The sequence below is a fragment of the Hippocampus comes genome, unplaced genomic scaffold, assembly GCF_001891065.2.
Source record: "Hippocampus comes isolate QL1 unplaced genomic scaffold, H_comes_QL1_v1.1 scaffold86, whole genome shotgun sequence".
NCBI classification, from domain to species: Eukaryota; Metazoa; Chordata; class Actinopteri; order Syngnathiformes; family Syngnathidae; genus Hippocampus; species Hippocampus comes.
Window position 1 is genome coordinate 4,797,762 of NW_017805882.1, and position 16,347 is coordinate 4,814,108.

The 16,347-nt window shown below is 38.1% G+C and overlaps 1 protein-coding gene across 1 annotated transcript in view; it reads right to left on the bottom strand.

The window, feature by feature from the left end:
• Window positions 1–329: 329 nt before the first annotated feature.
• LOC109527266 (endonuclease V) overlaps window positions 330–16,347 on the bottom strand; it is a 19,867-nt gene continuing 3,849 nt past the window's right edge. Inside the window, exons 3-6 of the mRNA XM_019889069.1 lie at window positions 13,922–14,056; window positions 8,343–8,382; window positions 4,687–4,799; window positions 330–413 (exon numbers count right to left, since the gene is read on the bottom strand). Of these exons, the coding sequence (XP_019744628.1) occupies window positions 330–413; window positions 4,687–4,799; window positions 8,343–8,382; window positions 13,922–14,056 (372 nt within the window). The remainder of the gene's footprint in view (window positions 414–4,686; window positions 4,800–8,342; window positions 8,383–13,921; window positions 14,057–16,347) is intronic.

The window sequence follows — 16,347 nt, forward strand, 5'->3', positions numbered from 1 at the left end:
GCCCCAAACCGACCCCGAGGAAGTTCGATCAGGCCTGCAGGATAATTTAAAAGTGAAAAAAATGCATAAAAGACACCGAATTAATATTTTTAATAAAATGCAATTCATGGATTATCCGCTAGGGGGCACACTGATTTCTCCTTAGTTTGTGAAGTGTCGGCAGGGATTAAATTTAGATGTTATAAACACGTGTAAGTGGTTTAAAAATTCCCTTCTTTATAACTCTTGTTAAATCTTAAAATGCATGACTATATTTTTCAATACCAATTACTTGTTAAAAGTTTTGTACGTTTGTACAATCAGTGGGATCAGTTGCAATGCACACAAAATTAAATTCGATTTACCTTTCCAAGCACTTTGCCAGAGTTTGCTCTGAGGGGAAAGCTGTCTCCTCCTTTCTGCAGTGCTGATATCTATGAAAGAAAAAAAAAACACGTATACTGGAGGTCAGAAACATAATTAAGAATTTTAAAAAACAGTTACTTTATGAAAGGTATGACTGATTTGTTTTCTTTATTCTCTGGTTCTTTTTGATGCATGAACTTTTCAATACCAACATCTCGCTTCTAAAATGAGAAAAATTGTGCTAGAATGGCCTTGGGGTTTGGTCTTGACGTCGGGGATATCTTCATTAATATTTGAATTTGTTTTTTAGTAAAACACTTTCATTTACAACATGATGATGCTTTACAAACCAAGGATAAAGCTAAACCATTTTATATGGTGAGGTGAGTTAAGTCATTTATACAAACCACAGAGAAATACCTTCATCTCATCTGGACATGTTTAACCCTATAATGCCATTCGTATCATATTTGATAGATGCAGTTTCATTCTGTAACTCATTCTTTATAGTACATTAAATCATCTGTATCAAATTTGATACTGCAGGTTTAAAATATGATTTTCCCCAAATTTTCTGTTTTTGATGTAATCTACGTGATGCTTATAAATGTGATACAACAAATATCTAAAACAAAATAATATGGCAAAAATATGAATCTAAGGTGTTTCATGACATGTTTTATAAAAGATGTGTTTATTAAATTTCAACATTTTCCTCATGTTCTTGTGCTTCACTATACCAAAACAAAGGAAAGACATGATATTTTGGTTATTTATAGCAGAGTATGGTATAATTTTAATGGTCCGGCCGACTTGACATCTATCGAGACTGTATACGGCCCACAATGTGAAATGGGTTTGACACCGCTGATCTACAGGTACACTATAAAAAGTAAAACAAAACACATCCAGGTAAATGCTTCTCACCATCTGAATACATGTACAGAGTGGCCTTTTGTTACCTGTAACGAGCGCAATAGGCTAGTTTAATCATTAGCTTCCAACATACTTGCAGAAAAAGACAAGATCAGCCATAAATGCAAGCATCCTGAAACATCCTAAATTTCCAATCTTGGGCATTTGCTCTTAGCTGCAACTATCATCATGGCCAAAGCAGAGGCAGAAATGATGTCTTTGGGAAGCTGGAAGGATCAATAAAACAGACTTTGCTGCCAATGGGTTGTTATCGCCACCATTACTCCACAAAGCAAGTTTGGCATTAGGGAGTCATAACTTTAACCTCAGACACAATGTTTTGCAAGACTTTGTTAAATCTTAAGGTTTGCCTTAAGTAATACAGTGGACCCAAGCTATTCAAGCAGGAAAGGGCCTGCTCGCAAATTGCACAAATCTCTGAATAACCGATGCCAATTCACTTGCATTGCAATTGATTTTTTTTAACCCTAAAAATTCTTGAATTAGCTATGCCAACATTTTTTTCCACTAAAAAAAAACATGGGTTGGCTCCTCATCAAAGGAAAATAATATAGAAAAGAAATACTGAAAAAAAGGCACAAAAATTACAATCAGCAGGTGCCCATCCGTAAGCATGCATTGTAAATTGGGAGTAAAAATTTTGAAAAAGCCGAACACACTTTCCAATTGTTTTTTTTTTCAATGTTTTGTGTCCAAATTAGACAGAGGGTTAAAAAGAAAAAAAAGTAAACTCAGACAGCAGAGACAAGGCAAAAGGATTGCAAATCAATTTGGACTGAACCGCAAAAGTGGACAAAAGGATGGATGAACAGAGGAATAACAAGATTGGAACATTTGGTTGCATAGTCAAATGCTGAATATATTTCTACTCTCCTTGAATATAGTATACTCAATTTCTCTTACATCATATTTCCATAATATGTTAGATGGAGCCTTCCACATCTGACACATTAATAGAAATACAAATGATGTGAATCAATAATTTAAGTGTATGAATACATTCACTGTACTGAACCTATAATGATGTTCTACTTACTCTACTATAGAATTCAGAAAAAATAATAAACAGTGAATGCATGCTTGCAGTAGAATGTATTATTAGTTCACTGGCCTCATCCAGCAGTCGCCAGATGATTTCAGCAGAATCCGACAACTAACTACATGATTGCCTCTTTTGATTTTGTACATGTCTGCATGAGATGCCTGCTTATTGGGTGAATTGATGTCTTTGGACACTCAGCAAGTCATTGAGGCCCAATTTGCATATTTATGAAATCGTATTTAATCTTTCCCACGTCGGAACACACACGCACGCACGTACGCACACACGCATGCACACACACACACTGCGACCAAAGTATTGTAACACGGTGGCCTAATTCCTTTATTTTTGGTGCAGACTCAAAAAATGTAGATGAAAAGGAAACAAGAGATCATTTCCAGGTATTTACATCTGCATTTGAAATACAACTTCCATTAAATTAAAACTATGCACCGTGACAGATGTGTGGGTTGATCCTGTGATCCTGCACTCATCCTAGTTGTACAAAAGCAATTGTCAAGCTGAGATGTAAAATCAATTAGAACGTTTGCATTAACATGAGTTGTAGCCAATAAAATGTGAAAAAAAATACACACTTGCAATGTTGTGAACGAGAAAGAAATCATTGGGGTACTCACAGCCATAAACTGAAAGATCAAGGAAGACTGCAGCAGCAGAAGACAAACACTGTGAGAAGTGGTGCTTCGATCATTTGGCCACCGACCACGATCGGCCACTTTTCATAGAACAAAAAATCTTATGACAAGGACTGACATTCTGGTAAAAAAAATAATAAAATAAAATTAAAAAAAAAAAAAAAGCTTTGACTTATTTTCAATGTACATGCACTGCCTTTGCCTTCGATGGGAAAGTCACTGCTAGCAGCGGACTAGCATTCGCATTCGGTTTCGTTGCGCTCTGCTCAGCGGTTGGAAACCTTCAATCACCCCAAAGAGTTTCACAATGGGTGGAGGTCGCTGTCAGGTGTGCCTAAGTCCGGTCCTTCAGAGTCCCGATCCAGCCTGTTTTAGATGCCTCCCCTCTTCTCACACATTCAAATGATCAGGATTATTATCAGGCTTCTCCGAGCTTGCTAATGAGCTGATCATTTGAATCAGGTGTGCTGGAGAAGGGAAACATCTAAAATAAGCTTCATCGGCAGTCTTGAAGACCGGACTTGGGGCCCCCTGCTCGAGCAGGATCAGTAACAGGAATGTGCAACCTCTTTAAAATCAAATGAAATTCCATTTTGATTTGCCCTGTGATGTGTGATATGGAATATTTTCATTCCATGCAGCCATCCATCCATTTTCTGAACCACTTCATCCTCACTTTTCCATTTCGTAATTTGGTTTCATTCTCATCGCAAAACCAGTTCCAGACATGTTCTAGACCAAAATAGCAAGAACTGAATCGCAATTTATTTGTGCATTTTCTACATGATCAATTTGAGGCAATGTCCTGCTTTTGAACAGTCAAAGGGTTAGAATTTTTTTTTAAATCAACAGATTAAATCACTATTGAAGAAAATTTACTCGTTGTAGCTCTAAAATTGGAAACTTTACACCGAAATCCGTATCGGTATTGGCCAATCACATGTATGGATGATCGAATTGGTATCAGCATCTTAAAAGCCTGATCGGGACGACCCTAACTGTGAGAGCTGTAAAGAAAGACATGGTTTTTGTGACATCAGCAACAACCTTCAAAGGGCAAAAGTGTAGTCCCAAATTACTGTTTACATTCGACTTAATACTGCATGCAGCAGTAGATGTAAACCACTCATGAACAAGGAGAAGCTTTCATGGACCAATGAGAGCATTTATCAAAGTCATGGAAAGGCTATGATCATGATCAGCAAGAATAGTTCTAATACTTTTGCTCATTTAATTAAAAATGTGTTCTTTCATAAACATAACACCATCTTCTAAATTGTGGATAAGATTTTTTTAAAAAAGCTCAACTGTTGATCTCTTCTTTGTCTTTTGATTTGAAATCCAAATCTTTCCCATTTACAGCAAAAATTAACCGCGCTTTGCTTGCAATGGTTGATTCTGTCCTTTGTCCCTTTCTGACATACCGTATTTCTTTTTTTTTTTTTTAAACTAAAAGTTCAGAGCAAAATAAAAAAGGTGGTCACAAGAGAATAGCATGATTTTATTTTTACAACTGCCAGCAATAACAGAGAAATAATCATTAATACTAACGAATAAAAAAAGGACAAAAAAAAAAAAAAGAAAATTAGCCAGAAGAGAATAACTGTCCGTAAGTTTCCTATGCAAGGTTCGTCGACCACACAATTACAAATTGCTGCATCATGAAAAGAATCCAGTGTAAATTTGTCAGGAAATAGAAGACTTTACCTGAGACTGATGTTCTTCATTTTTGAACACACCCTGGACCTGGAGCAGGTTCTTGGCAACACCCACACACGGCAGTCCTGACAGCACTCCCACGTGACATGCCAGTCCAAATTCTGCATGATCCACACAGTGACAGCAGATCAAAAATATACATCAATAATGCATGATGTGAACAACAGTAAATACTCAAATACACCAGTAAAGTCCATTGGTTCCAAAGAAGGTAACCCGAAGATAATGACATCATCCGATTTCAAACAAGAGCGGACGTTAGATGGGGGTTTGGAAACACACTAAAACAAATCTAGTACTTGTGAGAATGTTAACAGCATTTTAATGAAATTATTTAAAGAAATTGAAACAAACAACTACAATTTAGGGATGTTGTGAGCCGTAAATTATGCCCACATATTGAACTGCTCAATCTGAGAGGAACCAAATCTGCACTTTTTTCTCACTGAAACAGCCTTGCTTGGCTCAGAATGCTTGCTTTTCAATTTGACTTTTTGGAGGCGAAGCGTTTACAATGGCTTCATTTCCAAAACCATCTTGTTAGTGGTTTCAAAATGCCGGCCGAATGGGGCTATGCCGTCAGTGTCATCTGACTGGCAGACAACAATGTAGCAAGGAGCCCTGCTGCACATGCTGCAGATGCCCATTTCCTGGTTTTCCCCACCATATACAATAAGAATAATAGCGCAAAACAACATTCCTGAACCATATACAGTCAAACCTCGGTTTTCGAACGTCTCTGTTTTCGACCAAATCAGTTTTCGACCAAAAAGTCCGAATTTTTTATGCCTCGGATTACGCCCGAAAATCGGTTCTTGAACAAACTGAGCGCACTTGAATGCGCCACTTGACTCCTCTCGCCTTCCTTACACGAGGAAGTGATGCTTCCTCGTGTAGCGTTCCATTGTGAGCAGATGTATTCAATAAAGATTTTTTTTTTTTAAAGCGTGGTTTCAGTTTTCGAACAAATCGGTTTTCGAACAGCCTTCTGGAACGTATTATGGTCGAAAACCGAGGTATGACTGTATAAAATTTTATATGTACGAATAGATATTTCAGCCTTGGGTAACATTTTTCACGATCGCACACGTTACATGGGTCCCATTCACTAAAATAAAAGGTCTCCAGCCGCGGAGCGGAGTCTCGCTGCTCCCCTGGCCCGACACTTGTGGCTCCTGCCTTGGGGATGGAGGCTTTGGGTACCCGCCAGAGAGTTTTGGAAGGCGCAGACTGAAAAAGACCAGCCATTGACTTGGAACGGCGGCCAAATTAATGAGAACGAGCTCTCCATTCAGTTAGCGTGCCGCTCGAGGAATCACTGTCGCACTATTTCATTCATGGTACATCTTGTAAATATGGTTCAATGTTGATGTAAAACACAAAACGTGTGTACTGTATATAGTGTATTTTTGCCTTGACGATAACAGGTTGGGAGCCAGGTGTGTCTCAGTGGCTTTAACCCAGAAATAGTTTTTTTTCGGAGGTGGACTTCCTTCTAGTTTGAATTCTCGTTTTTCATCTCTTAAAGCACCACAATGCGTGAGGGTAGCCGTGACAAGCCGGCTCGCAGGAGCAGAAGCTGAGGCAATAAGTCGGCTCTGCTCCTTGCCTATGGTCCGGACAAAGCTACGAGACCCCACGGGGTCTGAGCCACAAGAAACCAGACCAAGTTTTTGTTTTGCTGCTTCATGCTGCCTCTTTTTTTTTTTTTTTAATATAGAATTTTCTTTTCATAGTCTCTTTTCCTTCCACCCGCTCCATCTCGTGAGCCTCAACTGAACACACCAAAGTGCTGACTTTGCAGTGTGCTTTTGGCACATAAAAATCTAATGAACGCTAGCAAATTTGTGCATTTCATCCCACGCTTATCTAATAGACGTCCCATAAATATTTTCCACATACAGTAGTCAAACGTAGATTGTGTGTGTGTGTTTGGGTCAAAGCATGAACCTCCAATTTGGTCAAAGAACTCCCAATTTATTTTAGTGTATCCCTCACCTTCATGTCATGTATTTAAAGATTGATTTAATTCACTTTTTTAAATTTATTTTTTTGTCATTTGCCCTCTAACCAAACCAAAATAAGACGTGATATGCACCAAGAGGCGAGGTGGAGTCATGTAGACGTTTCTCCTCCAGTATTAACTCTCTGCACTATTACGAATCTCGCTATGATAAATTGAGAGAGAGAGAGAGAGAGATGTGTTTGTTGAATATGTTTGGAGGAATGGGAAACTGGGTGGAAACTGCACTTTATGTTCTCTTACCTCTGTAATGAAAGAGACCATTGCCATCCACAAACACCACCTAATGGGGACACACAGATTACAATTGCAACATTAGCACTGTCAATTGATCTTGACCGTGGCCAATTTACAGTATTTATGGTAATGACATTTCCGTCTCAGCAAGACATTTTATCCTTGGGGTCAATCAATGACTATCACGATTATTAAGTTAAACATCTTAATAAAATCAGCCGACATTATTTTTGACTGAAAACATATGACTTAACCTCATTTATTGGAGACAGCTTATTGAAAGTAACATGTTTTTTTTTTCTAATCAGCACTTTGACATAAGTGTATGTTAGGGTGGTCCACATTTTCATGGCAAAAAAAAAAGTTTGTCGGATTCGTCGGGCCGGGTCGGAATTCTTGTCGATACTATGGTACAAGGTTCTGTGCAAAATTTCATTCCGATCTGATGATATTTTCCCGTCCCGCAAAGCGGCCAAAGTTTCCACCATAACAACTGGTCTCAATAGGGTGAACATGTGTATTTTAACCGTGATTTTTGCCTTGACGATAACAGGTTGGGAGCCAGGTGTGTCTCAGTGGCTTTAACCCAGAAATAGTTTTTTTTCGGAGGTGGACTTCCTTCTAGTTTGAATTCTCGTTTTTCATCTCTTAAAGCACCACAATGCGTGAGGGTAGCCGTGACAAGCCGGCTCGCAGGAGCAGAAGCTGAGGCAATAAGTCGGCTCTGCTCCTTGCCTATGGTCCGGACAAAGCTACGAGACCCCACGGGGTCTGAGCCACAAGAAACCAGACCAAGTTTTTGTTTTGCTGCTTCATGCTGCCTCTTTTTTTTTTTTTTTTATATAGAATTTTCTTTTCTTAGTCTCTTTTCCTTCCACCCGCTCCATCTAGTGAGCCTCAACTGAACACACCAAAGTGCTGACTTTGCAGTGTGCTTTTGGCACATAAAAATCTAATGAACGCTAGCAAATTTGTGCATTTCATCCCACGCTTATCTAATAGACGTCCCATAAATATTTTCCACATACAGTAGTCAAACGTAGATTGTGTGTGTGTTTGGGTCAAAGCATGAACCTCCAATTTGGTCAAAGAACTCCCAATTTATTTTAGTGTATCCCTCACCTTCATGTCATGTATTTAAAGATTGATTTAATTCACTTTTTTAAATTTATTTTTTTGTCATTTGCTCTCTAACCAAACCAAAATAAGACGTGATGCACCAAGAGGCGAGGTGGAGTAATGTAAACGTTTCTCCTCCAGTATTCTCTGCACTATTACGAATCTCGCTATGATAAATTGAGAGAGAGAGAGAAATACTTGTGTTTGTTGAATATGTTTGGAGGAATGGGCAACTGTGTGGAAACTGCACTTTATGTTCTCTTACCTCTGTAATGAAAGAGACCATTGCCATCCACAAACACCACCTAATGGGGACACACAGATTACAATTGCAACATTAGCACTGTCAATTGATCTTGACCGTGGCCAATTTACAGTATTTATGGTAATGACATTTCCGTCTCAGCAAGACATTTTATCCTTGGGGTCAATCAATGACTATCACGATTATTAAGTTAAACATCTTAATAAAATCAGCCGACATTATTTTTGACTGAAAACATATGACTTAACCTCATTTATTGGAGACAGCTTATTGAAAGTAACATGTTTTTTTTTTCCTCTAATCAGCACTTTGACATAAGTGTATGTGCATGTTTGCATAATTTTCCATAATCAAATGATGGTGACTATGAAAATGATCAATAATTGATGTTCATAAAGAGTTCTTATTTGGAAGGTATGTTATACCTCCAATCCCACTTTCCCATATAATGGTGAAACTTTTAAAATAGCCACCATTACAGTAAGTATGGTAAAATATTACAATTGCCACGCTAGCTAGGAGAAAGGAGTGTACTCCTATTGTTTGTGTATATGAGTACTATTTTTCTTTGCACATGTGGGCAAAATTGTGGTTCAAAATATTTTGAAAAATAATTCATGTTAAAGGCCTTGACAAAAACGACAAAAATAGAGTTTTTTTTTTTTTTTGCACATCTTTTTGGGACTTCTGCACTGCTTTGCAGGTATTTTTTTAGGATTTATTTCCAACAGCGGTCTTCTTCTTGATCATATCTCATGAAGTCCATTTTGGCTCAGATAGTACAATCTCACTCTGATATACCTTGACCATGCAGTTCACCTTCAATTTCTTTGGGGATTGTTTGGAGGTTTTTTTGTACTATTCATAGTGTCCGTCTCTTCAATTTGTCATCAATTTTCTTCCTGCGGTCACTTCCCAAGGAGGTTGGCTACAGTTCCATGGATCTTAAATTTCTGAATAACTGTTCCGCTGTACTTACAAGAACATCCCACTGCTTGAGGATAGTTTGTTAGGCTTTCCCTTTAACGTGCTTGTCTGTAATTTCTTTCTAATCTCCGCAGACAATGCTTTCCTTTGCTTCCTCTGATCCATGTTTAGTGTGGTACAAACGCTACTGCTTGTTAGGGTTGCATGGAAAATTGGAATAATGGAATAAATAAACACAATTATTTTGATTCAGATTGAAATCACAATGAAGAAGAACAAAAATCGTACTTATTCACCTCCTAAAATTCAGCTAATCAAAACCATCATCATAGCCTGCATCTTGAACATTTTATTCCTGTGTTATTCTTTTTGTCAAGCACAAAATGATGTGACAAATATCATGTGAAATACAAGCCTCTTGCATTTTCATTCTTGAGCATTACATTTAACTCTTTATCATATTTATTTAATCTTATGTTATTTTTACAAATCTTGGGACTCACTGGGTTGAACTGGGACTTATTTCATGCCATGTCATGTGTCAGCGGTGCAAAAAAAAAAAAAAGTCCTTCGACCATTGAATCTTTGAATTTTGAGGACAAGAAAATTATTTGAATCTTTGAAATCTCACCTTTAAATATAACTTGAAAGGACAACAAGAAAATTAATTTGTAAGAAATTAAGAATATACCAAAATAATAGCCATTAAACAAATAAATACAAGGACCAGCTTTTGCTGTGCGTTTTGGCCTCTCTGGGCCAGTGTTCTGGCATGCATGGATGGAGTACACACTTAGAATGAGAAGTGAAGAAAGTTGTGATTGAACGCTATAAATATGATTTGTTTTTCATAGACTGGGTGCTTTTGAGTTGTGTTATTTTTCCTGAGTGGATGTGTTTCCACAACGTTGGTGTGTCAGTATCCGTTATTTGAAGTAATATCAATCAGCTGAAGTCGATGCTAATTCACACTGACTTCAGTATTATTGGCTAGCAATGTCTTAAAACTGAAGCATGTTTTGTGTATTAAAAACACAATGCATGTAATTGTTTTTGTTGTGTCTTTAGTTTTACAGTAAACTCCATATGGTATGTCATTAAACAGCTTAAACTCAAAGGATGCAGAGGAACGGCAGAATCACGCTACACATTTGCTCCACCAGCAAGTGAACAATACAGTGAAAAACATTAAAAATAATATACTGTAGACATGTGGGCCCCCCCTTACAAAATGAATTGCCCACCCCTGCTCTATGATGTAAGCTCACCTGAGGCAGAAGAGTGGGCTTGTCCTTTTCAAGCCGCTGCAGAGCCTCCAAGAGGAAAGGGGTTTCTCTGAAGGCCAGAAAGCCTGGCATGTAAGGTGCTGTCAGGGTCACCATTTGACTGTCCTCATAAAGCACCTGGGAAGAAGCAAGCAGCCAGAAGTATTTCATACAACTTGAAATAAACCTGTAACTCCAGGTGAAAACAATCTTAAACTTGAAACAATTTATTGTTGGGGCAGGGGCTTTTTGGTTGATGAGATACCCAGTGAACAACCATCTTTCAAAATGTCTCGACACCCAGGTACCCGTAAGAACATAAACATGTTCTAATGCGCTAAGGCGACCGAATTAATTTTTTTTTACCAGCACATACTGAAAAGTTGGCCGCATTTGCGAGCATATTGGGCACACTTTCGAGCCCCGCATCACCAAACGAACATCATACCTGCAGTAGAGTATGGTGCTGTATGTTTAATCAACTAAAAGGGAATAATAACCAGCTCCAGATACCACTGTAAGGATTCAGGCTTCTGCTTGAAAGCAATCATCTGAATTTTATTTGGGGTAATTCAAAGCATTCCAAATGGCAGCCCATTTCGAGGTATTGATGAGGAAACGCATCAATGTTGTAAAGTTTGAAAAATATCTGAGGTTGTATCTTTGTGTCTAGTCTTGTATTTGCCAAAACAGCTCTATCGCAATCCCCCTGGTTGATTTTGATGTTTGACACTGGGCCTTCCCTTGCACCCACCTAGTGGTTCTTAACCTGGGTTCGCTCGAACCCCAAGGGTTCGGTGAATCAGTCTCAGGGGTTCGACGGAGACTCTGCCATGGAGGTTAAGACACAGTCGACTCAACATGTCATTTAGTTATGACAAACCTGCTTGGCCATCACTGGCTGCAGATGACCACATTACATTGCTTGTCCAATCAGTGCTGCGGGAAATTTAGCTCGCTCTGTCCAAAAAAAGATTTGATAAAATACTCTGGATAATCCACTTTTTTAGGACTATTTCTGATTACTTGATTAAGTATTTTCCATATTTCTTGTGTATTACTTTTATTCTGCTCTAATAGTGCATGATAATGATCTCTTTTACTGGTTCTTATAATATTTACTAGTTTATTTTTATAGGTCTTATATTTTGTTTCTGCTTCTTTCGTTCTCAATTTTAAAAACAATTTATATAAATTTTTTTTCTTTTTAGATGCGTTTTCTATGCCTTTCGTTATCCATGGCTTACTTGGGTCTTTATACTTTTTGGAGACTTTAGTTAATGGAAAATGTTTATCATATAAGGAGATTATGGTAGACTGAAATACTTCAAACGCTGTATTTGGGTCTTCGTTTGAGTAGACCTCGGTCCAGTTTTGTTTTTCTAGGTCTTGCTTAAAAGCATCGATGGAGCGTTGGGTTCTTAGTCTTATTTCTGATATGTGAGTTGTTGACTTTGTTTTTCTATCAAAATAATTATGAAAAACTGCAAAGACAGGTAGATGGTCACTTATATCATTAATGAGAAGTCCACTTTCCATTTTATGATCAATCTTATTTTTAAATATGTTCTCTATTAATGTGGCCGTGTCAACTGTTATTCTGCTAGGTTTCAGGATTACTGGGAAAAGGCTGTTGCTGTACATAGTATTTATGAAGTCAGTTGTTTTTTTGTGTCCATTTGGGTTTAATAAGTCTTTGCACATGTGACCACATATTATTCGTGTTTTCTTATCGTTGTAGTAGCTGAGCATATCTGTTAGTTTTTTATTGAACGTGTCAATACATGATCCTGGTGTCCTATAGATGCAACTTATGATGATATTTGATGCCTTTTTATTATGTATTTCAATAGTTAGACATTCCGTTAGGTTTTCTATTCTGCTTGTCAATCTCTCGATCTTACTGCATTTAAGTGCTTTGTCTACATATATTGCAACCCCCCTCCTTTTTTGTTTTCCCTATTAGTTGCGGCTCAGATAGTACAATCTCACTCTGATATACCTTGACCATGCAGTTCACCTTCAATTTCTTTGGGGATTGTTTGGAGGTTTTTTTGTACTATTCATAGTGTCCGTCTCTTCAATTTGTCATCAATTTTCTTCCTGCGGTCACTTCCCAAGGAGGTTGGCTACAGTTCCATGGATCTTAAATTTCTGAATAACTGTTCCGCTGTACTGACAAGAACATCCCGCTGCATGAGGATAGCTTTTTAGGCTTTCCCTTTAACGTGCTTGTCTGTAATTTCTTTCTAATCTCCGCAGACAATGCTTTCCTTTACTTCCTCTGATCCATGTTTAGTGTGGTACAAACTGCTACTACTTGTTAGGGTTGCATCATTATGGAATAAATAAACACAATTATTTTGATTCAGATTGAAATCACAATGAAGAATAACAAAAATCTTACTTATTCACTTTCTAAAATTCAGCTAATCAATACTATCATCATAGCCTGCATCTTGAATATTTTATTCTTGTGTTATTCTTTTTGTCAAGTACAAAATGATGTCACAAATATCATGTGAAATACAAGCCTCTTGCATTGTCATTCTTAAGCATTACACTTATCTCTTTATCATATTTATTTAATCTTATGTTATTCTTACAAATCTTGGGGCTCACTGGGTTGAACTGGGACTTATTTCATGCCATGTCATATGTCAGCGGTGCAACAAAAAAAAAAAGTCCTTCGACCATTGAATCTTTGAATTTTGAGGACAAGAAAATTATTTGAATCTTTGAAATCTCACCTTTAAATATAACTTGAAAGGACAACAAGAAAATTAATTTGTAAGAAATTAAGAATATACCAAAATAATAGCCATTAAACAAATAAATACAAGGACCAGCTTTTGCTGTGCGTTTTGGCCTCTCTGGGCCAGTGTTCTGGCATGCATGGATGGAGTACACACTTAGAATGAGAAGTGAAGAAAGTTGTGATTGAACGCTATAAATATGATTTGTTTTTCATAGACTGGGTGCTTTTGAGTTGTGTTATTTTTCCTGAGTGGATGTGTTTCCACAACGTTGGTGTGTCAGTATCCGTTATTTGAAGTAATATCAATCAGCTGAAGTCGATGCTAATTCACACTGACTTCAGTATTATTGGCTAGCAATGTCTTAAAACTGAAGCATGTTTTGTGTATTAAAAACACAATGCATGTAATTGTTTTTGTTGTGTCTTTAGTTTTACAGTAAACTCCATATGGTATGTCATTAAACAGCTTAAACTCAAAGGATGCAGAGGAACGGCAGAATCACGCTACACATTTGCTCCACCAGCAAGTGAACAATACAGTGAAAAACATTAAAAATAATATACTGTAGACATGTGGGCCCCCCCTTACAAAATGAATTGCCCACCCCTGCTCTATGATGTAAGCTCACCTGAGGCAGAAGAGTGGGCTTGTCCTTTTCAAGCCGCTGCAGAGCCTCCAAGAGGAAAGGGGTTTCTCTGAAGGCCAGAAAGCCTGGCATGTAAGGTGCTGTCAGGGTCACCATTTGACTGTCCTCATAAAGCACCTGGGAAGAAGCAAGCAGCCAGAAGTATTTCATACAACTTGAAATAAACCTGTAACTCCAGGTGAAAACAATCTTAAACTTGAAACAATTTATTGTTGGGGCAGGGGCTTTTTGGTTGATGAGATACCCAGTGAACAACCATCTTTCAAAATGTCTCGACACCCAGGTACCCGTAAGAACATAAACATGTTCTAATGCGCTAAGGCGACCGAATTAATTTTTTTTTACCAGCACATACTGAAAAGTTGGCCGCATTTGCGAGCATATTGGGCACACTTTCGAGCCCCGCATCACCAAACGAACATCATACCTGCAGTAGAGTATGGTGCTGTATGTTTAATCAACTAAAAGGGAATAATAACCAGCTCCAGATACCACTGTAAGGATTCAGGCTTCTGCTTGAAAGCAATCATCTGAATTTTATTTGGGGTAATTCAAAGCATTCCAAATGGCAGCCCATTTCGAGGTATTGATGAGGAAACGCATCAATGTTGTAAAGTTTGAAAAATATCTGAGGTTGTATCTTTGTGTCTAGTCTTGTATTTGCCAAAACAGCTCTATCGCAATCCCCCTGGTTGATTTTGATGTTTGACACTGGGCCTTCCCTTGCACCCACCTAGTGGTTCTTAACCTGGGTTCGCTCGAACCCCAAGGGTTCGGTGAATCAGTCTCAGGGGTTCGACGGAGACTCTGCCATGGAGGTTAAGACACAGTCGACTCAACATGTCATTTAGTTATGACAAACCTGCTTGGCCATCACTGGCTGCAGATGACCACATTACATTGCTTGTCCAATCAGTGCTGCGGGAAATTTAGCTCGCTCTGTCCAAAAAAAGATTTTTATTTATATACAGTATATATATATATATAATTGGACAAATATGTACAAGGTGGATTCACAAAAAAGGACAAAATCCGACTGCAACGGACTGGATTGGTTGTCAACCATTGCAGGGTGAATCCCGCCTCTTGCTCAAAATCAGCTAAGATAGGCTCCAGTTTATCCGGGACCCTAAAAACGACACAGCCGGGGGAGGCAACTACGGTCTTAGCGAGCCGCAGTCCTGCTTGTTTTAGAAGTTCTCTCTTCCAACAGAGCTGATTCATTTGAATAGGACCGGAGTTGCCCATCCTTGGGACAGACGCAGCAGAAAATGCATAGATGGATAATTCTGTCCAACAGAATTTGGATCATAATATACACAATACATAACGTCTTGTTTTAGTGCTGTCGAGGTGACCATGACAGGGTCACAGTTAATTTCATTGAATTTAAATTTAACAGCACTGTAATTATCTGTGCATTGAGCTAGCTTGTCGGCACCTCCCTATTTCATAATGACTTACCCATTAGCATTTATGACATTCGTCTGAGTATGTTGCCTCAATGCAATCAAAGTTAATGAAATGTTAGTCAGACATTCTGTTCAACAATGTGATTGTGTACCCCACTCGCTTGCAATTCACCGTCAGCAAAGTCCATTTGTCATACATTACCGTAGTGCTGTTGCCATTTCACATAATATAGCCTGGCAGCAGAGCACGTTGCCCTTGTAAATTCCGTACTTTGCCTCTCATTCACAGTTGTGAGTGCACTAGTCAGTTAATCAATCCTCATTTTACCCGTCAGAATCAGTCAAACGAGCTTATCAGGCGAGTCAACACGCCCGTCCGTCCACCTCTCGACTGCGGATAGTAAAAGAAAAAAAAGTCAACACACTCCTGTTCAAATGCCAGGTTTTTGCGGTAGAAGACAAGATAAATTATTTAAAACTTTTTTTCCAACCTTAACGTGATCTATACCCGATACAAATTAATTATATAAAAAAATAAATAAACATCTGAGATAAAGCCCTTGCACAAATGTGAACATCCTTATAACTGGGGCTGTGGCTGTGTTCAGGATTAAATGTTTTATTAAATGGGAGTTCACACACACACACACACACACACACACACACACACACACACACACACACACACACGCGCGGGCGCGCACACACACACACAGCGTCAGATTTTTCTCCCATTTGTTTGAATTCTTGAAGAATAATTTTGGTCTTTTAATTATATTTTAAAGGGTAAATTATGATCACTTCTCAGAAAAATAATGGCTGGATGAGTAAGATGGGAAGAAATGAAAACAGAAGGCGCTGAAGGGAAATGCTTTCGTGTGTCTTCATGTTTCGTGTGGTTTATTTTTTAAGTATGTTAAGTTTGGGTGTATATTTGAATATTCAGTGTTTTTTATTTTCTTTTTGGTTTAAATGATTGCAGCATTTTATATATTT